This window comes from Stenella coeruleoalba (assembly GCF_951394435.1).
Source record: "Stenella coeruleoalba genome assembly, chromosome: 9".
Classification (NCBI taxonomy): Eukaryota; Metazoa; Chordata; class Mammalia; order Artiodactyla; family Delphinidae; genus Stenella; species Stenella coeruleoalba.
Window position 1 is genome coordinate 20228367 of NC_137155.1, and position 22726 is coordinate 20251092.

At 40.0% G+C, this 22726-nt stretch overlaps 1 protein-coding gene across 4 annotated transcripts in view; it reads right to left on the minus strand.

Annotated features, from left to right (window-relative positions):
* Positions 1–9711, minus strand: part of GSAP (gamma-secretase activating protein) — an 89561-nt gene extending 79850 nt beyond the window's left edge. For all 4 annotated transcript variants that reach the window (XR_013829804.1, XM_079931707.1, XM_079931706.1 and 1 more), the window contains exon 1: positions 9301–9711. Coding sequence is in view for 3 of the 4 variants with exons in the window: in XM_079931707.1 (XP_079787833.1) it covers positions 9301–9409 (109 nt within the window). In the remaining variant the exon portion in view is untranslated. The remainder of the gene's footprint in view (positions 1–9300) is intronic.
* Between the last annotated feature and the right edge of the window lie 13015 nt (positions 9712–22726).

The following is a 22726-nucleotide window of genomic DNA, read 5'->3' on the forward strand; positions in this document are numbered from 1 at the left end:
CCACATACTCACCCCTCCCAAAAAAGGTACAAACTGTATGATTTAATTTACACACAAGTTTCAAAATCTGGCAAAAAGAATCTATTGCGCTAGATGAGTGATTGCTGGAAAGGAGTATGAAGGGGACCTTTGGGGTTCTATTAATTTTCTCCTTCCGGCTCTGAGTGCCAGTTCCATGGGTGTGCCTCACTTTGTGAAAATTAACTGAGTGGCACTTGTGATTTGTGTACTTTTCTGTATGAAGGCCATATTTGACAAAGGATATAAAGATTTTTTACACAAAACATTTAACTTGTAAGTTAATGGACCATCATTTTTCTTCTAAAATTTTTGGATATTCCTCCGATTTCTACAGTTAAAGGATTTAAACACTGGTTAGAAACAGCATTGATAATTATCATCATTAATGGGGAAGAAAAGTATATATCCCCAATTTCCTCAAAATTAAATTGCTTCAACTTGACTCATTTTCCCCACACAAGAATAGTGTTATTAGATGTTAAAATATTATGTTGATTATGACAAATTCCAATATTCAGACAAAACATATGCAAAATATCCTATAAATCAGAGCAAATTTCAGTTTGTATTCCTGATTAAAAAGGAAAAATCAAGACACAAAATCAGGATAATTGGTGAGCTCAACCCCTGCACTGGAGCTGGGAGTGGAAAACCTTTAGAGATGGTTCAGTGAGAACTTAGGAATCATCCTGAGATCTCTCTTGCCAACTCCTCACAAGAAGAAGCTGCCTGGCTCTTCAGGGGGCAGGGCAAAGAAGGGGGTAAGTGTTGCTTATATATGGGTATATACACTTTTCAATGTATATTGAGGTATCAGACACATTATTCTCAATATTAAAAAAAATAAGAATAATCACTTGGTCTCTTAGGATAACAGTATGATTCAATTAGCTTACTGCTGAACAGCACTTCATAATTTACAGAGTTCTCATTGCTATCTCAATCATACTGTATAAGGTACTACAGGCCCATTGTATGGGTAAAACAACTGAGTTTCAATGAAGTTAAGATATTTGGCCAATACCATATATTGAAAAAGTGGCACAGACTAATTTCAAGCCTAGGAAAAGGTAAACAGAATGAACTAAGTTTCCTTAGTTAAGTATCATCACAGTATCATACTCACAATGGGAACACGGATAATTACTGAAAAATCCTTTAAGGTGGATTTTGCAGACACCTAAAGAGGATTTCAGTGAGTTTCTTTTCATCCTGCACATGACTCAAAACTCCTGGAATGCAATGTGTCAATATTTTGAGAAGCATTTTTTTTTTTCTTTCAAGATTATAAGGATGCTGGAAGAGACCGTCTCAAAAGTACACTTAAAAGGTTTCAACTAAGATAAGAAACTTCTTTACAAGAATCTTGCTAAGAAAATCCAATTTCCTTGCAAAAGCACATCTATTTCCAAATCACGAAAATACTAAGAGAAAAAAATTCTCCAACAAGTGCAGATTGCAACACATGATATATGCTTATTCCATTAAATCAATGGTTCTCAATGCTTGTGTCGTGTTAGAATCATCAGGGGAGATTTTAAAAGAACATGGATGTCCAAGCCCTGTCCCAAATATCCTAATTTTTTTGAGCTGGTGAGGGCCCTACTCCCTGGTGTCTGTATTTTTAAGTTTCCCTTGTCATTCTAATGTGCAGCCAGGGCTGAGAACCAGTGAACTACATATTTATAAATAATATACATTAAACAATATTCATTAGATAGCATAACTAGGACCTGCTTATAATGTAACCAGAGTAGAAAGACATAATAAAAATAATGCCTTCATGGGTCTGTTAGGGAGTAAGAATTGCAGTCTTAAATAATCCTGCAGTTAAGTACATGGTTCTCATCTGAAGGATATTTGCATTCGATAAATTTAGCAATGTTGTTAAGCCAGAGACCAGGGTCTCACCACACACTATAAACCCATTGGCCCTTCCTCCCCGGATTAGTTGCTCATGTTTTAGACACACCCTTTTAAAAGACTTATTCAATAACCTCTTTGCTTATTCATTCTGACTCTTCTCCCACTAGTTCAACTCTGGAAAGTCCAGAAGAGGAAGTTTAGCAATTTCAAATGAGGAAATGTGGTTTAATTTTCCAGTTCAGTGAAATCAGAGTTCATGAAGGAAAAATGTAGCATTCTGATAAATACTTGCATAAGTAAACCTACTAAAAAAACGGAGAGTATCTAGATATTAAAGGTGTTGGTGAGTCACAGCTCATGTAAAATTAAAGCTGGTTTGCCACCCCAGTGTCCACTGAAGCCCTATTTACAAGAGCCAGGTCATGGAAGCAACCTAAATGCCCATCGACAGATGAATGGATAAAGAAGATGTGGTACAGGGCTTCCCTGGTGGCGCAGTAGTTGGGAGTCTGCCTGCCAATGCAGGGGACACGGGTTCGAGCCCTGGTCCGGGAAGATCCCACATGCCGCGGAGCAACTAAGCCTGTGTGCCACAACTACTGAGCCTGCGCTCTAGAGCCCACGAGCCACAACTACTGAGCCCAAGTGCCACAACTACTGAAGCCTGGGCGCCTAAAGCCCGTGCTCCACAACAAGAGAAGCCACGACAATGAGAAGCCCACGCACAGCAACGAAGACCCAACACAGCCATAAAATAAATAAAATAAATAAATTTATTTAAAAAAAAAAGAAGATGTGGTACATATATACAATGGACTATTACTCAGCCATAAAAAGGAACAGAATTGGGTCATTCGTAGAGATATGGATGGACCTAGAGGCTGTCATAGAGAGTGAAGTAAGTCAGAAAGAAAAAACCAAATATATATTAACGCATATATGTGGAATCTAGAAAAATGGTACAGATGAACCAGTTCACAAGGCAGAAATAGAGACACAGATGTAGAGAAAAAAACCTATGGACACCAAGGGGGGAAAGCAGCAGTGGGGGTGGGGAGCTGGTGGTGGGATGAACTGGGAGATGGGGATTGACATGTATACACTAATATGTATAAAACAGATAATAAGAACCTGCTGTATTAAAAAAAATAATAAAATTCAAAAAAACCCTATATTTTCATTTATAGTTTCTATCTTTGATGTTATACACAGAATTGTCTTTCCTACCCTGAGATTATATAAATGCTTGGTATATTTTTTTCTACAATTTTTGTGTTTTTATTTTTTAATTATATATTTGATCCAACTAAAATTTATTTATGTATTTATACTCATACGTATACAGTATGAGATAACAATTGTCATTATACTTTGTTTACAAATGGTTACCCAGTTGTTCAAATGCCATTTATTGAATTATGTTTTTTCTGAAATGCCACACTTATAATGTAGTAAACCCCTATGTATATTTCTGAACTATTTATTCTTGTTCCATTGACCCGTCTACATATTATTAAGTCAATGCCACATTGCTTTGATTACAGCTTTATAATGCTTTTTAATATTTGGTGGTCAAGTCCTCTGTGATCACTCTCCTTTCATGGCTATTCTCATCCTTTTATCTTTTCAAATAAACTTTAGGGTAAATTTGTAAAAAAAAAAAAAAAAAGGCTGGTTTGCCAGATAAGTCTCGTCCACTTCAATGTATTCTTTGCCAAACACGAGTGATTTCACTTTAAAAGAATATGTCTGTCAAATATGTAAATTTGGTTTCCAACTGCTATGAGACAAAAATCAAATAAAAGTATTTCTTTTCTTTCCAATGACTATGGGGGTGGAGGGAGTCTCACAGCCCTATACAAAAATTTGAACTAGTTCCTAAAACAGAGATCAAAGAGTGCTAAGATATAATTATCCTATGACATTTCTATTCTGTAAATAATTCACATAAAACCTCCTGCTCAACAGGACCAGATATTATAATTTCTAAACGTATGAAGTAAACATTATTATATGATTTATATTTCATATTCTGAATAAAATGAGAAAAATCAAGGATGGGGTGATTAGTTAAGCAATAAAGACAGAAAAGAATTAGAAAAGGAGACTAGGAAGGTAGGGGAAGGAAAAGTGAAAAGGAAGGACAGTGGTGAGAGAAGAGTAAAACAATAAACAAAAACAATGTGACTAAGCCAATCCTCTGGCCCCCAAATCTGTCTGGGGGTATCTAGGAGGCAACAATAAAAGCATTACTCTTGAGTCAGATAACTGGTAAAATATATCACTTCCCTGGAAAAAATGAATAACTACAGTATTTGAAAGATTAATCAATCTGGAACATTAATAAATTCTAATAAATTCATCAATCTAATACTAATTGAAGCAGGCAAGGAGATATAGGCAAGAAAACCTACATTATTTCTGGTCTTAAATATACGTGACATTTAAACCTTAGAAAATTTACATACTGGAGACTTTTTCTTAATTTTCTGAAGATATGATACATTCCAAGAGGGGATTAAGCATTAGACAGAAAAATTAATATATAAAATCTATTATATTGCTACATACCAGTAATAGTTAGAACTTATAATGTTTTTAAATGTGCTATTTATGAGAGCAACAAAAAATAATAACAACCCAGGAATAAATCTGGCAAAAACCTTCATGGAGAAAATTCTAAGACTTCTTAAGAATCATAAAGGAGCTCTAAATAAACAACAAGCTATACTTTATTCATAGTTGGGAAGATTTAATATTGTAAAGATGCCAATTCTCCCCAAGCTGATCCACAGATTCAATGCAACTCAAATCAAAAATCCAACAGATTTTGGTGAAATCTAACTGGCTGATTCCAAAATATATATGTAAGAACAAGGAGCATAGAATAGCCAGAGATGATCCTGAAGATGACTGATGTGAGAAGACTTACTCTACCAGTTATCAAGACTTAACAGAAAGATAGTTACTAAGATGTCTTCGTCTAACATTGGCCAATGGAACAAAATTAAAAGCCCAGAAAAGAAGACTCACACACATATGGAAACTTGATGTGTGAAGGAAGTGGTTTTGCTGTCAGTGAGAAAAGGTAGGGCTACTTGGTTAGTGACACTAGAACTACTAGCTATTAACACAGAAAAACAATGCAATTTACAAAAGAATATATTAACACCTGTAAGCTATAAATAACAAAACAAAATCATATAACCACCACCCAGCTTAAAAATAGCAAATATCAGGGCTACTTTTGAAGGTTCTGGTGTCCCCTTATTTGATTCCTACATCATATTACAAAAATAAATTCCAGATGGATAAAAAGATAACAAAATTCAAAGAAAAAAGCTTTAAAGCTTTTAGAAGTTAACATAAAAATGTCTTCATGACTTCTAAATTTCTTTAAAATATCCAAAACCCACAAACCGTAAAGGAAAAGACTCATAAATTAGACTACATTATAATCAAGAACTCTTGTTTATCAAAGGTAATCACAAACTGAAAAAACCAAGAGATTGAGGGAAGATATCTGCAACATATATGATGAACAAGGGACTAGAATCCACAATGAAGAATGCCTTAAAATCAATATTAAAAAAAGCCACAACAGACAAATAGACAAAAGGATGAACCAACATCCCATAGAAGGGGAAACTCAAATAGCCAGTAAATATATAGAGATGTTCAACCTCAAACCACAATGAAGTAACGTTTAGACCCACCAGTTTGACAAGAAATTTAAAATCTGGAAAAATTAAGAGCTTGTGAAGATACAGAGTACCAAAAACATTTCTATACCACAAATGGGGTAGTTAATAAGTACAAGTACTTTAGAAAACAATTTGGCACTACCCAGGAAAAGTGAAGACGTGCATAGCCTGTGACTCAGCAACTCTAAAGTCAGACATCCATCCTAGAGAAACATGTAAAGTACGCACCAGGTTAGTAAAAGCATAGACTGTAACAGCAAACCCCAGAAACCTCCCAAATGTCACTGTTGGGATGAAGATAAGTAAGTTGGGTTTCCTAGGAAACATCCTGAGATAGTTTCGTATGCAGGGTATTTACTAGGGAGTGCTTACTAAAGTGGGATTAACACCTGTAGCAGGAAGGAGAAGGAAGCAGGACCAGGCTGGGGAAGAAGTCAAGTTACAATGAAGGCCCAGTGGCCTCAGGTGACCTTGGGGTCCTCCACTGGGGAAGCTCTAGAACTGAAATGAATTGTCAGAGTTGTCCCATGTGAGTCAAAATGCCCAGGCCTTTATACCCCACCTCACCCTCTCATTAAAGGAGGCCATACCTAAACTAAAGGGGCATAAAGTTGGGTGACACAACCCTCTGCCGAGGCCATCCCTGAAGGCGCTGACAGCTGAGGGCTATCTGCTGCCCACACGTACAGCACCTGGGACAAGCCCTTTCTTGATAGGAAGATCTAAGCACTGCATCTCCATGTCCACCATAGTGTTGTATAGTCACACAAATGGAATACTATACAGCAGTGAAAATTAACGACCTACAGCAGTCAACATGGATAAATCTTACACTACTGAGAAGAAAAAAAATGAAAAGAATACATATAGTGTTCTTTCATTTACTTAAAGTTCACAAACAAGCAAAATGAAATGATATTTTGCTTAGGGAGATATACATATGGGTTAAAACTACAAATAGAATCAAAGAAATGTTAAAATATAAAAGTTTAAGTGGTTGTAGGTAACAACTTACAGATGAGGGATACGGAGAGCAACAGGATCAAATAGGGAGACAAAGAGCCTACAAAAGTCTTGATATTATTCTATTTTTAAGGTGGGTACACAGTTTTGCTTTTTTTTATTTTTATAGCTTAGATGTGTTAAAAATATTCTTTTGTATAAATTTTAATTTTTAAAGAACAAATATTTTCTTCCTTTATTTCAGGAGAAATAATTTTCCCAAAGTTCAACCTAGAACAAGAAACACATGCAGTAACCAAATCTGGTCTCCTTACTTCTTAACCCCTTTTTGACTAAAATGCTATCATATATGCACTGAATTTCTGTCCTGGCTGACTTAGCCCAGCTCTGTGGCTATTTTGCCAGAAATATGTCATACATCAGGAGTACTACTTAACACCCCTAAGAAATCTTCAGTTGTATTTGTTGATGTAAAAATATTAAGGCTTCAAATTTAGAGAGCAAGTGTGCAGAGAGGAGACTTTACAATGGTATAATTATTCATAATTTACATTTGAAAAGCCGAGACTTTGAAAGGAAAATAATTTGCACAAATGTGTGGAGTAATAGCTGTGCTAGGAATAAAATAGAATCCCACATTCCCCTGCCAGTGCTACAAATTACAGCAGCAGAATAATTAACTTGTGGTTTTTTTGAGCTACCACCCACTGGTGAGTTTCAGAAATAACAATTTCTTTTAGTATAATAGGGCTAATATCTTGCCAAGGTGCTCTGCAGGAGCAAAATACTACCAATATCAGAAAAATCTGGTATTTCTAGTAAGTTTAGTTTCTGAGGACCCAGGGGTATCTGCTGTTTGGTGAAATGTCAACACACAAGTTTCTATGTCTTCACAGATGTGTGAAAGACACAAGGAAGCCAAAATCTAACTGGCTCACACACAGCTTTTCAATCACAACACACATTACTGAAACATAAGACTGTGGCATTTCACACTTCATCTAACTTCTCATTTTCAGACACTTGCCACTTAGCTCTATAAGGTGGAGGTCCAGAGGAAGGACCACTTTGTGGTAGAAACCATAAATCTTCAAAAGCTCTTTAGACATTCAGGAGACTTTTAAAAAATCCCCCAAAGTGAAGCTTTACTAATAATGACACTAGTCGTTTGTCAAACTCACTAGTCAAACTGGAGCCTTGAGCTACACAAACATGACTCCCTGTTTGGAACCAACAACTAACATGCCAAGACAAGGAACCCTACAAATATTCTGCTAAAGCCATAGGACAGAAAATTTTCTCCAGCGATAAGGGGAAAGGAGTTGTAGATATGGGTAATTTGATGGACCTCTCCAAAAAATGCCCTCCAGCAAGTCTAAGTGTTTAAGGAAAACCAGATGGGGAAAAAAAGAGGTAAACACACTGAAGTGGCTAGCTCCTGTGCACAACTGGGATCCAGGGTATCGTTTCTTTGAACCTGAACCTAAGCCCTGAAGATGCAACATTATTTCCAGCAAACGTTTCTTCTTGAAAAACAACCTGGGAAATCACAGAGTTCCCCTTCTTTAAAGTTTTGGTTGATCAATGCTGGGAAGGCTCGAAAGTGACTTTCCACTCTCTTATCAAAATCAAAACAAAGGATTTTTGAGACAGATGAAAATCAAAGGCTCAACTGCCCAGAATGTATTCCAATTCACCCTGAGGAAGTTGGGCAGGACACCCGAGGATCACTTGGTCTCACGCCTCTTGCTGGCCGGCACAGGTGGTCTCTGGGTTGGTGGTGACGGGCTTGATGCTTTGGAAAACAGTGGGCTCTCAGTTCATTGCTCACAACCTGAAAGCAGACCCCTACCCTCTCGCACTTCACATCCGAAGTGGCATGTCCCCTAAATCACGGATACTGTTCACCCAGAAACACGTCTCACAAACGTGGGGACAAACCGTGCAGCTGTTAAGTATTTATACGGTGGTTTTCCTGGCGGCCATGATTCATCTTTTCTTTCTCATAACGCGAGAACTTCCAGTAGCCTCCAGTCTTGGTGGAACCCCTACCCAGGTGATGAATCTTTTTAGGCAGGTGAGATATGAATAAAGCATAGAGAACGACCCTCCCCCACCCCCTGCAGCCTTGTGCCGGAGGAGTTGCAGAGTCTGGGCAGCTGCTCCTCCACGCCCTGCTCTGATGAGATGATGCCAAGGTACCCAGCCTTTCTACTGAAGGTGACTTACTGTGCGCAACCCTTAAGCCAGAAGCTGGAGGAGTTCTAGCTGGAACTAGCTAGAAGAAGCAGTGACCACCTAGAGGGGTGGGATAGGGAGGGTGCGAGGGGATATTGGTATATATGTACACGTAGAGCTGATTCACTTTGTTATACAGCAGAAACTAACACACCATTGTACGGCAATTATACTCCAATAAAGATGTTTAAAAAAAAAGCAGTACAACTCCGCCACCGAGACCTTGCCCACCTTGCCCCGGGGGCTGTCCCTCCGCCCTTCAGCCAGTGGCCCCGGTTGAGGGTGGCAAAGCCCAGACTCCGAAGAGGGGAAGGTCACCCCTTCAGCACCAACCTTCACAGGCTAGCAGGGGGCACAGGCTGCGCGTCTGGCGGTGCCCACCAACCACCCCGGCCCAGCCCGGGAACACCTAGGTATGAAGGACTCCAACTCCCCCGCCTCCACTGCCCCTGCCTAACCCCCCCCCCACATCCACGCCCCACCCCTCCCCGACGCACGCCTACAGCACCTGGGCCTCCGCCTCCGGCCCCAGCGGCCACTAACGCCGCCCGCTGTGCCCGCAGCCACGGGAGCACGTCCTTCCCGAGATCGAAGTCGGAGACCAGACGGAGGGCCATTGCCCGGACGCGGCCACCGGGCAGCTCTGGAGCCCTGCGCCGCGGGCATTCCCGGCCCTCCGCGCGCCACCGCACCCCGCGCCCGCCCTTCCTTCCTCTCCCCCGCCCGCCGCTTTCGGTTCCGCCGCGGCCGAGCGGGAGAAGCCCCAGCACCGCCTCCTCCCGGCCCGGCCCGCGCCGCGCACGTGAGCCTCGAGCTGCGCACGTTGGGCCGGCGGGGGGATGGGGGGAGGGGGAGCGACGAGGGCGCGGGGACCAGACCCAGCCGGGCCGCGAGCCCTCGACTTGCACCCTCGCGGCGGAAGACAGAGAGGGAGGGAGGATTTGTTTTTTAAAGAGGCGTGGAGATGTTGCTGGACCAATGGTTTCCAAACTATGCTGCATATGACATGTGCGTGCTAGGCGTTTGGGGTTTCTTTTGTTTGTTTGTTTGTTTGTTAATCCCCAGGTGAGTCCACTGTGCAGTAAACTTTAGAAACCAGTTGGCTAGAGAGAGGTATTACTAGCTGGGTCACCTGAGAAGGTTCAAGGTCATCACCGGGGCAGAAGCAGGCAGTGGCTTGGGCCTATTCAGCCCAATTTCAGGGTGGTGGTATTTTATTAGTAGTACTTAAGTAGAAAGTAGCAGCGAGGTGTATGTGAGATGATTCTATTTTAACAGAGGTTCGGAGACACTGGAAGGGGTCAATCAGCTCAACACAAACAGGTCTTCTGCCTATTTACGGGGCTCCCTACACTGGCTGCAACGAAGCTGAATTGTTGAAGATTTCCTCTGCACTTACTCTTTTAAAAGTGCTCTCCTTCCAGGGGCACCTGTGGTGTGGGGCACCGTCTCATCCCCATACCTATAAATAAGTCCAGTGTTTTCTTAATCTTGCCACTCAGGTTTCTTTTCATTAGAGAGTGTACCATCAGTATTGCTTGCTGCACCTTTGGCACTGCAGATCCAATCCATCCTGAACATCAATGCCAAGTTATTACTGTCCCTAAAACAAAGCTGTCCTCATGGCCCCGTGCAGAAGACTTTGAGTAACAGCTGACTGCAGGATAAAGTGCCTATACTTTACCTGACCCTTCCAGCCTTTTCACCTAGACTTACTTTCAGCTCCAGGTTGGCCTGATTCCAGAACCCTCTGATTCCACCCACTTGCCTCCGAAAAAAATCACCAGACCCTTACAATCTGGATGCACAAAGCTTTCTCACAGCTTCAGCCCCTAGCGACCTTCCTAACCCTGAACTTCTAGACAGATGTTGCTAGTACACCTCATTTGACAATCAAATGCTGCATGGAGCCGTGAATTGAATCTTGAGTCTTGCACACCCCTCTGCAGCGGCTAACAGAGCAGCCAGAAGGTGCTCCACTGTTACTGAAGAGTGAGTCAGTAATGGACTAAGGGGTGCTTTGTCACATGTCTCACAAAGTGAGGGTCTGAAAACTACCCTCTGTTTCACAGTGCAGACTCCTAGGCTCTAGTCTAGACCTGGGCAAGGCACAGAAATGTGCATTTCAGTCAGAGCCTCAGGTGATTCTTAGGCTCGCTAAGATTTGAAAATTTCTCTAAATAAAGGTAAAAGAAACTCTTGATTTCGCCCTACTGACACGTTTCTCCGGCTGCGGTGGTGGATGATTTCAGGTAGCTCTCCACTACTCACCACCACATTCGTAGGAAAGTCATCCTACCTGTAAAGTGCATGAAGCTTTAACAGAAATGCTTACTGAGGCTGCTGATATTGCTAGTGCAAAGAAGGGTGACCACTGAAATAATGGGGAAATACGACAACGAATGTTGCATACCAAATGGAGCTGGTTGCCTTTGTCATATAGAAACGTCTTCACTTTCCTATTTTAAAAATTAAGTTTCTGTCGATTTTTTTCTCAGTTAACCTCTATTTTTATCAAGTAAAACTGATTTTATAGTCTTCATCAAGCAGTGATTATATAAAAATTCCCTTCCAAATAAATTTAAGTAAAAAAGAACATAGAGAAGGTGAGAAATAATAACTAAGATACCAGGGAGACATGGCCAAAGCCATGAAGGTAGTATATGAATGGCTGAGCTTTGGAGATAATTCGCTAAGGAAAAGACTAGTGAATGGTGACTTACTGGTTTACAATTTGTGAAAGATTAACAGAAAAAGAATGCTGATGGATTATCCTTGAACTCTAAAGAAGGCAGAACTGGAAACTGTCCTATCTTCCTTAGTTAAAAAGCTGCTTCATTGATGGATGTGTTAACTTGATTGTGGTAATCATTTCACCATGTATATTTATATCAAATCATCACATTATACACTTTAAATATTTGCCTAAAAAAAGGGAAAAGAAAAGAAAGCTGCCTCAGAATCATTAAGCACTGGAACTGGCTTTTTTTTTTTTTTTTTTTCTTCCGGTACGCGGGCCTCTCACTGTTGTGGCCTATCCCGTTGCAGAGCACAGGCTCTGGACACGCAGGCTCAGCGGCCATGGCTCACAGGCCCAGCCGCTCCACGGCATGTGGGATCTTCCCGGACTGGGGCACGAACCCGTGTACCCTGCATCGGCAGGCGGACTCTCAACCACTGCGCCACCAGGGAAGCCTGGAACTGGCTTTTGAATAGAATAGGAATATTTCTATTTCTTGGGGATTTTAAGAATTAACCATCATCTTCCTTAAAATCATAGCATAGCATAGAGTTGGAGACCTAAAGATTTTATAATCAAGACCTTTATTTTAGAGATGAGGGCACAGGCTCAAAATGGTGAAATGAATGTCTGGTCTAAAGTAGCAAAGCTAGTAAACCACGATGTTGGGATCAGAACACAGGTCTCCTGCTATTGGTGTTTGTGTTGATTATGTCCAGTGAACTGACTTAGAAGACTCAAATTACCTTACAGCCTGAGGATTCCGAGTTATCCAAATACCACACCCCGACTCGAGTAGAATTCTGTGACCGCAGTGAGAAATCACAGAACTTGAATCACATGGTTTCCTCAAAATAGTCTAAGTTCTTTGTAATTTCATCTTGAGTTTTAGAGTTGAAGGAAACTAAAGGAATTGGAAATGTGGGTTGAATGAATCATTTGTAAATGAAAATAGTTAATCTAATAGAGACGTTAAAATGAAGAGTTCCACTCTGTTCTCCTAACCAGAAAGAACGTCTGGAAGAGAGAAACAATACAAGTGGATTCTGAAGGAGTTAGAAAATGGCCTATTTAACAAATCTAGTCCAAAATTCTAAAACTACAAGGAATCTAAGGAAAGGACTAACGAAATCAATACTAGGTTTGAAATTGGCATTCAGTGGAGCAATAAATATGCTAAAAGAACATTTTTGTTAATAAACTCATGTGGTTGAAATTAAGTAGAAGTGAATCAACTAAAAACCAAACCTTGCATTTTGGAGGCTAATCCTTTGAAAGCACAGCTGAGAATGTTTTCCTTAAAATTAATAGAGGTTACCAGAAAACCCATTAGACTCTAAATAATGCATGAGTAAGGTTCCTCTGAACTTTCTAGGAAATAATAATTGAAGTTTTGTAACTAAGATGCTAAAGCACTTACAATGAGGTGACGTCTTATGTAGGTATTAAGAATGCTGCTTCCCTACAGTAATCTATTTCTAGCAGATATATTTAATATGTTTTTAAGTAAATATCTAAGGTGGTGATCATTATGACACCCCCCCCATCCATTTGCCCCCAGTCAGGTGTTAACATTTCGTCTTGCCAGTGACTGACTGGGAATGGGCATGTGCATCAGTCAGGATTAGGCGCACCAGAAGTTATTGAAAACCCAAATTAACAATGAATTGAACACACAGGTCTTATTTTCTCACCTATCTGGAGGTAGGTAGTCCAGTGCTTGTGAGGGCACGTCTCTGAAATCAGGCATCCAGGCTTCTTCCAGATTTTTCTTCTATCAGCTCTTTGGGTGTATCCTTGTCCTCATGGTCTAAGGTGACTGTGAAAGCTTCAGCCATCTTGTCTGCATTACAAAAGTCAAAATGGAAGAAGGGAGATAAAAGAGGATGCTGCCTTCCTTTTAAGAATACTTCCCACAGGCTCTACATAACATTTTTACTTAAATTTACAAGGAGTCTTTTAAATGACTAGTCATATGCCCAGATAAAAATCGGGATAATATTACTAAAAAAAGTGGGGAGAACCGATGCTAGAGGCCTCTATCATGGCATGAAGTCCAATTCTGGACAATGGGTTGTAAGGAAACCTCTACTACGGTATTTCTGGGAAAGATTTCTCTATTCCTAAAAAAAGGAGACATGGGAAAAGAAGGTCCTTTTCAGCCTTTATATATTTCAAGGCCTGGATATGATTCCTGGAACTTCACCAAACCTGCTACCAGTCTGAAGAGGGAGTCAACAGATGGAAGTGGGCAGAGCCCAGAGAACTGCAGAGAAAGAGGGCTGTGGCCTGTCATTCTTGAAGCCAGCCCTACCTCTGGCCTTTTTGATATTAGCGATAAAAAACTTCCCTGCTGTTTAAACAAAATTGAGTCAGACTTTTATTTTACTTGAGGCCAAGGCTCTCAATTTTAAAGGCCTATCATTTCAGAATTTTGGTAACTTCCACCAGAGTGCTCCGATCATAATAGGTTTTGAACACATTAGGGCACATTGCCCTATATTTTTGTATTGTTGTTATTAACATAAAATGAAATAATGTTAAAGGAGTAGGCTTGGGGGAAAAAACCCAGATGAGCAAAAAGTTAATTCCAGATCTCTGATAACTTAACCTTTGGATCAGATCACACTTGAAACTCATTCTATCAGCAGACTTTTTAATTACATGAGCCAACAAATTTCCTTTATTATGTAAGCCAGTTTGGATTGGATTCTCAGTTATTTCTGCTAAAAGCACCCCAAGTTGGGGATTCTCAAACTTTAATGAGCACACAGATCACCTGAAGATCTTGTTAAACTGAAGATTCTGATTCAGCAGGCTGGGGTATACATTTTAACAGGCTCCCAGGTGATGCCAATGCTGGTGGTCCACAGCTGTCACTTTGAATAGCAAAGTTCTGCTACCTCATGCAAGGATCTTTCCACCTGTATATTGCTACCTTACTTTCACCACAGAGAGGGCCAGGTGGGGTAGGCTTGGATGGGTTAGCTGTGGAGATACCCCAGAACTGAAGGTCTAGGTCCAGAGAGAAGTCTAAAATGGGGGTGAGTACTGAGTCCATAAGTTAGAACAAGACCATGGGCCACAAGTTCTAGTAGCAGACCACAGAAAATCAGAAACTGAAGGGAGGAGATTTTAGGAAAATGAAAAGGATCTTAGCCCAGGACTTCTAGAAAGCAGAGCCTGGACAAAGATTAAAGTGCTCACACTTTATAAAGAGGAATGCAAACACAGGCAAGAAGAGAAGTAAAGCAAGACAGTGAATCATAATCTGCATTTTAACAAGACCCCTGAGTGATCCATGTGCATGTTAAAGTTTGAGAAGCAATGTGCTAGCTACCATATGCTTTAAATAAGAGTTGTTTTCTTTCTTTCTTTGTGACTGAGTTATTGAGTCCCAAGCCTGTGTTGATTTGGTGTAGAGTAGAGATTTCACTCCAAGATGCAGGAGACAACGGGAGAGTACAAGAGTCTTCCAAAATACACCTACTCTGTGCACATCACAACACAGTGACCCTAAAAATACAGGGGTTTCCTTCTTTATCTGTGTTCAAACTTTTCACTGTTTTACTTAAGGCGGCTTCAGCAATAATATTAGAGATACACACAATAGGAAATGAAAAAAGATGTGGCCTTTCTGGAGAATTTTAAAAAATACACAAGATGTTCAAGGCGGATAATTCATATGTCCCTAAATCATCATTTCCAAGTTCTGTTATGATAGGATGTTTTTGCAGTCATTTTGAAATTCTGTCCTAAAAATGAAAGTGAAGCACATTGACATCCAACACACTTTCTTCATCTAAGAAAGGAATCTTATTTAGATATGTTTAAAAATAGACAAAAGATATAGTCCTATTTCTTACCAGTTACAAATGGAATTCTAAAGACTGTCTCAACTGTTAACAATAGTTATCTCTGGGAAATGCAACTAGATGAAGTTTTTGTTTTAAAACCTTAGCCACACATTAATTTTTTATTTATTTATTTTTTGCAGTACGCAGGCTTCTCACTGTTGTGGCCTATCCCGCCGCAGAGCACAGGCTCCGGACGCGCAGGCTCAGTGGCCATGGCTCACGGGCCCAGCCACTCCACGGCACGTGGGATCTTCCCAGACCGGGGCACGAACCCATGTCCCCTGCCTCGGCAGGCGGACTCTCAACTCTCTGCGCCACCAGGGAAGCCCCACATATTAATTTTTTTAATTTTAAAAACTAGCTTAAATTTTTAGAAATTTTTTATCTTCACTCTGATTTTGGTAATAAAATTATTGTTCAAGCTTTAAGGAACATCTTGATGACAATTTGTGGCGATTTTTGTCCTGTGTAGTTGTAGTTGGCTTTATGCTTAGGGACGTCGTATATTGTTTTTACATGTTTCCTTGGAGAGCTGACACCATTTAGCAGTAGTGATTGATAGCATAACTGTATAAATATGCTTTCTTATCATTTACAATGTTAGTGTGAGAGCGCTCTCCCTGCAGTTTGTTGAAAAGACTGACATAGATCTTTTAAGGAAATGTTCTAGAGAATAATAGCCCTATGATTAGAAGGGAGATAAAGGGCTGACATTTAACAAGACGGGCTAGACAACATTTTGAATCCATTCTAAAGGAATTATACCTGATTTAATCAGGGCATAGGGAAGAATTGGGGTGAAACGTTCAGAAAGGTGCTAAACATTTCTGACACCAAGAATGCTTCCCCAAGTTCCTTTTAAAGTTTAGCAGATGAGTAAATATTAACTGTGTTGAATTACTCTATCTCAAATAGGAAGAATAATGGGATGTACAAAACATGAAAAGAGGGACTTCCCTGGTGGCTCAGTGGTTAAGAATCCACCTGCCAATGCAGGGGACATGTGCTCGATCCCTGGTCTGGGAAGATCCCACATGCCGCGGAGCAACTAAGCCTGTGCGCCACAACTACTGAGCCTGGGCTCTAGAGCCCGAGAGCCACAACTACTGAAGCCTGTGTGCCTAGAGCCTATGCTCCGCAACAAAGAGAAGCCACTCTAGTGAGAAGCCCGCACACAGCAACGAAGACCCAACACAGCCAAAAATAAATACATACATACATACATTTATAAAAAAAATATGAAAAGATCATCGAAAAAGTTTATAATCATGTGAAAGTTGGGTGGCCATCTCTAATACCTGGATTTTGGTATTACTTGTAATGACCAGAAACGAACAATGTTGTTATATTCTATCTCAGTCAGAAAGCACTCCATTTTGAAGTGGCTTCTTAGAGTTTTCTGTTCTTATGTCAACTATCATCTTAACAGAAACAATCGGCTTACTTGTGATTTACTTAAACATAGATGTTGTTTTCCCCTTTCTTCTTCTTCCTCCTTTTCTCCCCTTATTCTCTTCCCTTCCTCCTTCACTGCCCTTTCCCTTTCTGTTCCCAAACAATTCCATCCTGAAACCATCAGGTGGGGCACAACATCTGTACAGCTAGGGTTGAGGGCAGGATGTTGGCCAAAATTTGTACTTCAGAGCCCAAGCAGGGTGAAGAAGGTGTTCAGCAGGGGTGGGGGGTGGGGGGGTCACCTAGCATGAGGTGTCGGAATCCAATCAAGGAGAGCTGGGCAGGTAGGCAGGGTGGTTGTTCAGTATGGGGTATCAGATTGCAAGTGGCTTGGGGAGGGCATCTGCACAGAGGTGGGAACAGAGATGGGAAATTGCCTATTTACATGTGGGCTGATCAGTTAAGTAAATATATTAAGAATAATGTGAGTCATGTTTCTCACTGGCAGGCTAGGGTATCACAAGAAAAGAGAAAAAGGCTAAAGTGAACTCTATAGTGTTGGATTGGCCTTGGAAGTATTGGTGTAAACTTATAGTTTTCATTAGATAGAGAGATGATGATAGATAGAAATGTAGATGTAACGTAAATGGATGTATGTGTATATGCATATACACAAGTTCTGTCCATTGAAAGCCTGGGAGCAGCAATACCCCCGATATCAGTTAAACTGCCTGGCATGAGAAAGAACAAGATGAGGCTGAAACATCTCCTAGTGCCGGAAAGCCAGAATGTGCTTCAAGAATAATGGCGACATGTCAGGTCATAGCTGCCAGTGTGAAGGGGGTCCCCACTGGCCACGTCTGGGACAATTTGAGCGTCAAAATGAGCAATTGTAATAAAGGATTGTGAAAAGATAAAAGATTGTTAAAAGATAAAAGGCACATTAAAATTTTAAGAGTTTATCTGAACAAAAATCCATTTGAAATTGGGCAACGCCAAACTAAAAGTGGTTAAGGGCACTCCACTAGGGAAAAAAGTTTATAGAGAAGAAGCAGAAGTAACATAAGGAAATTATTGATTGGCTCTAGCTTCGAACCTCGTTGGCTATTTGTGATTGGTTGTTCTTAGGTTTTGATTTCATAATCTTGAGGCATTTACGGGCTTAGATTCTGGTTTGCTTACATAGGCTGCCACAGCATTAGATCCGTCTCAGTCTAATGGCCTCTCTGTTTAATTAATATAACAAATCTATTAAATAAAACAGAAAACCATGGGAATACACACACATATAATATACATATAGAAAGTTTGATGCAGAACAGGATGTCTAGCTAGTTTCCAAGTACCACCCCACAAAATACAGATTAAGCCTCAAATATATCACTTAAATCAAGGGATCAAACTAAACAACATCAGTAATGACACAAACAGAAATTATAGGATAAAATCACTACCCAAAAATGATAACCTCATAGACTTAGAGAACGAACTTATGGTTACCGGGGGGAAGGGTAGGGGGAATGGATAGTTGCAGAGTTTGGGATCAACATGTAACCACCGCTATATTTAAAATGGATAACCAACAAGGACTTACTGTATAGCACAGAAAATTCTGCTCAATGTTATGTGGCAGCCTGAATGGGAGGGGAGTTTGGGGAAGAATTGATACGTGTATATAGATGGCTGAGTCCCTATGCTGTGCACCTGAAACTATCACAACATTGTTAATCAGCTCTACTCCAATATAAAACAAAAAGTTAAACAAAATGACAACCTTAATCTAATCATGAGGAAACATTAGACAAACCCAATTGAAGAACGGTCTACAAAATAACTGGACTGTTATCTTTGAAAGTGTCAAGGTCATGAAAAACACTGGAAGACTGAGAAACTGTTCCAGACAGAAGGAGGCTGACGAACCATGACAGCTAAATGCTGCATATGATCATGACCTGGATACTTTGCTATAAAATTTATTATTGGGTCTAAATGCTGGAGAGGGTGTGGAGAAAAGGGAACCCTCCTACACTGTTGGTGGGAATGTAAATTGGTGCAGCCACTACGGAAAAGTCTGGAGGTTCTTCAAAAAACTAAATATAGAGTTATTATATGATCCAGCAATCCCACTCCTGGGCATATATTTGGAAAAGATGAAAACTTTAATTTGAAAAGATACATGTACCCCAACGTTCATAGCAGCACTATTTACAATGGCCAAGACATGAAAGTAACCTAAGAGTTCATGGACATATGAATGGATTAAAGAAGATGTGGTACATATATACAATGGAATATCACTCAGCCATAAAAAAGAAATGAAATAATGCCATTTGCAGCAACATTCATGGACCTAGAGATTTTCATAATAAGTAAGTCAGACATAGAAAGACAAATACCATATGATATCACTTATATGTAGAATCTAAAAAAAGTGATACAGAGACTACCCTGGTGGTCCAGCAGTTAAGACTCCCCACTCCCAATTCAGGAGGCCCAGTTCGATCCCTGGTCAGGGAACTAGATCCCGCATGCATGCCACAACTAAGAAGTCCACATGCTACAAAGAAGATCCTGCGTGCTGCAACTAAGACTCAGTGCAGCCAAAAATAAACAAATAAATATTAAATAAATCTTTTAAAATAAATAAATAAATAAAGTGATACAAATGAACTTATCTACAAAACAGAAATAGACTCACAGAAAACAAACTTATGGTTACCAAAGGGGAAGTAGGGGGAGGGATAAATTAGGAGTTTGGGATTAACAGATACACACTACTATATATACAATAGATAAACAGCAAGGACCTACTGAATAGCATAGGGAAGTATAATCAATATTTTGTAACAAGCTATGATGGAAAAGAATCTGAAAAACTATAGATATAAATACATGTAAGTATAACTGACTCACTTTGCTGTACACCTGCAACTAACACAACATTGTAAATCAACTATACTTCAATAAAAAAATAATAATAATAAAGTTCATTATTGGGTCAACAGAATAAACTTGAACAGGTCTGAGAATTAGGCAGTAGTGACATTTCAAGGTTAATTTCCTAATTTTGATTGTTGTACGATAGTTATGTAGGAGAATGTTCTTGTTTGTAGAAAATACATACTAAAGTATTTGGAAATAATGGGACATCATATCAGCAATTACTCTCAAATGGTTCAGAAAAATAATTATTTTGGTGAAACTCCCAACTTTTCTGTAAGTTTGTGATTGTTTCAAGATGAAAAATATTTTTAAAAGCATAAATGTTATCAGAATGATTGGTTTTTCTAAAGTCTTCTTAATGTTTTTTCCATAGAAGGAAATACCATCTCCTGTTGTCTTAGGAGCGAAATTTAAATAGTGACATGAGTAGATTTGATTTAAAACAGTGAATTATCAGAAGATGCACAGGTTTTTAATTAGATTGCATTTACAGAAATGCAAAGAAAATTACTAAGTAGTCTTGTGCTCTGTGAAGTGAATTCTCCAAAACCGGCTAAAAAGAAACCATAGTCAAATAATAGGAGAAGTATGATGGAAAATTATATTTTCACCTCTTACATGACTATCTTTTTTCCTTTATAGGAATCTTCCATTAACTGCTCTTAGGAAAAAAAAAAAATTGCCAAAATAAAACATTTTTTTTCAGAGCAATCAGATGACTATTTCATAGGGAAATTGATGTCATAAATAAATACATAAAAGGAGTAAATAATATATACTACAGATACATTTTCATTAAAAAATGCACACATTGAATTTAATGAACAGCACTTATCCATTTAAAAAGAAATGTATAACAGATATCTGTGTGTGCAGCAGATTTTTAATGTCCCACTGCCATGTGTTCTATACATAGGTTTTTGTTTTCCTTTCAGATTTTTGAAAACAGTGGAAACCATGAGAGAGAATATCTGAAGCAATTCATTAAAATCTTGGCAGCCGCACCCGCAGCTTCTGCTTCACTGAAAGCTGCCTTTACCGAAGCTGAAATTCCCTCCACAGAAGACTATTGTCACTGCCTTCGGAGGGGCAATTCCTAGAGAAACCACTTCAGCCAATCTAGAGTCTTGAATAAACAAAACTATGTAAATGAATTGCCGTCTCGAAAGCGGTGGATTAGTGTGCTCTTTAGAATGTTCCTGGGAAAATAAATTTGATTAAAATGAAATATTTTTGCTGTACAATGTGATGCTCCAATTCAGTGGATTCTGATGTCTCTCCAGTGTCAGTTGTATGGGGAAGGGAAATGACAGGCTGTCCCTCAGCTGTTGAATCAGACGAACCTCTTTTCTTGGACAAGATTTTACAGTGAAAATATGTTGTAGGTGATCTAAAATGAAAGAATTTCTCGTTGCCGAGAACTTCGCATTTTCTGCCTTTTTCACCTGTTTGTGGTTCTGGTTGTTTTTTTTTTTTTTTTAGTTACTCTCCCCTCCACTGGGCTTTGGTAATTAGGGCTGGGGATTTCCTGATTCCAGTGTTCCACAGTAGCCTTTTCCCTCCCTCCAGTTTCCTCCCAGTGGCCTATCTCTTTGGTGTCTTTGTTCTCAGAACAAAATAGTCCCTGCAAGCATTGATCAAAGTTTTATGAATACACACTGACCCATTAACTACTTGAAGATCTTCTTCATTTAAGTAGCTTCTTTTTTTTTTTACTTTCTTGGCTGTGTTGGGTCTTCATTGCCGATGAGGGCTTTCTCTAGTTGCGGTGAGCAGGGGCTACTCTTTGTTGCGGTGAGTGGGCTTCTAATTGCAGTGACTTCCCTTATTACAGAGCACCGGATGTAGGTGCGCGGGCTTCAGTAGTTGCAGCACGCGGGCTCAGTAGCTGTGGCATGCGGGCCCTAGAGCGTGGGCTTCAGTAGCTGCGGCAAGAGGGCTCTAGAGCGCAGGCTCAGTAGTTGTGGCACACAGGCTTAGTTGCTCTGTGACACGTGGGATCTTCCTGGACCAGGGATCAAACCCACGTCCCCTACATTGGCAGGCGGATTCTTAACCACTGCGCCACCAGGGAAGTCCCTAAGTAGCTTCTTTTTAAATTTTGGTGATGGTTTATTTTTTATTTATCTTACCATGAATCGCAATAGACAAAGGAAACATGACTTGAGGCATAGAAAAAAATCCATATCATAGAAAATCTTTCTGAAAAAGATTTTACTGTACCAAAAAAAAAAAGAAGAAAAAAAGGAAGCCTCTGAACCATTCTCTGCATAGATGCCAATAATACAGACTACTCCAGAGAAATAGAAACAAGCCCAGCACTTTCAAGAGGATCCAAGCAGTTAATCACCAAAATGACTATGCCTCAGTCCTCTTAAAGATCCCTGTTGGGCTTCCCTGGTGGCGCAGTGGTTGAGAGTCGGCCTGCTGATGCAGAGGACACGGGTTCATGCCCCGGTCCGGGAAGACCCCACATGGCGCGGAGCGGCTGGGCCCGTGAGCCATGGCCGCTGAGCGTGCTCGTCCAGAGCCTGTGCTCTGCAACGGGAGAGGCCACAACAGTGAGAGGCCCGCGTATCTCAAAAAAAAAAAAAAAAAAAAAATCCGTGTTATTTACTGAAAATAATTTAATAGGTGGAAGTAGTAAGATTTGTAGGTAATTTTTCAAAGATGTTTATTGAGGGTTCCATGAACGTTCCCCCTTATGTTCACTTAATTTTTTGAAATATTTAATTTAGACCCTCTTCATTCTCAAAAATCCAAACTTTTTCCAAATTTTGAGCTTACCTCCTCTGATGCAGAATTTTTCTTTAAAAAGATGATCTGTATCTATGTTGTTATAGTCAAGGCTGGTCTCTAGGCCTTGACTGGAAGAGAGACTAGAGACAAATATATGCCAATGGGAAAGAGGTATCTCTCTGTCCTGTGTGGAATCAGAACACCATCAGAATGCTTGGTACTAATGGCAGCCTGAAGCCTGTAATGTGCCACCTTTCCCC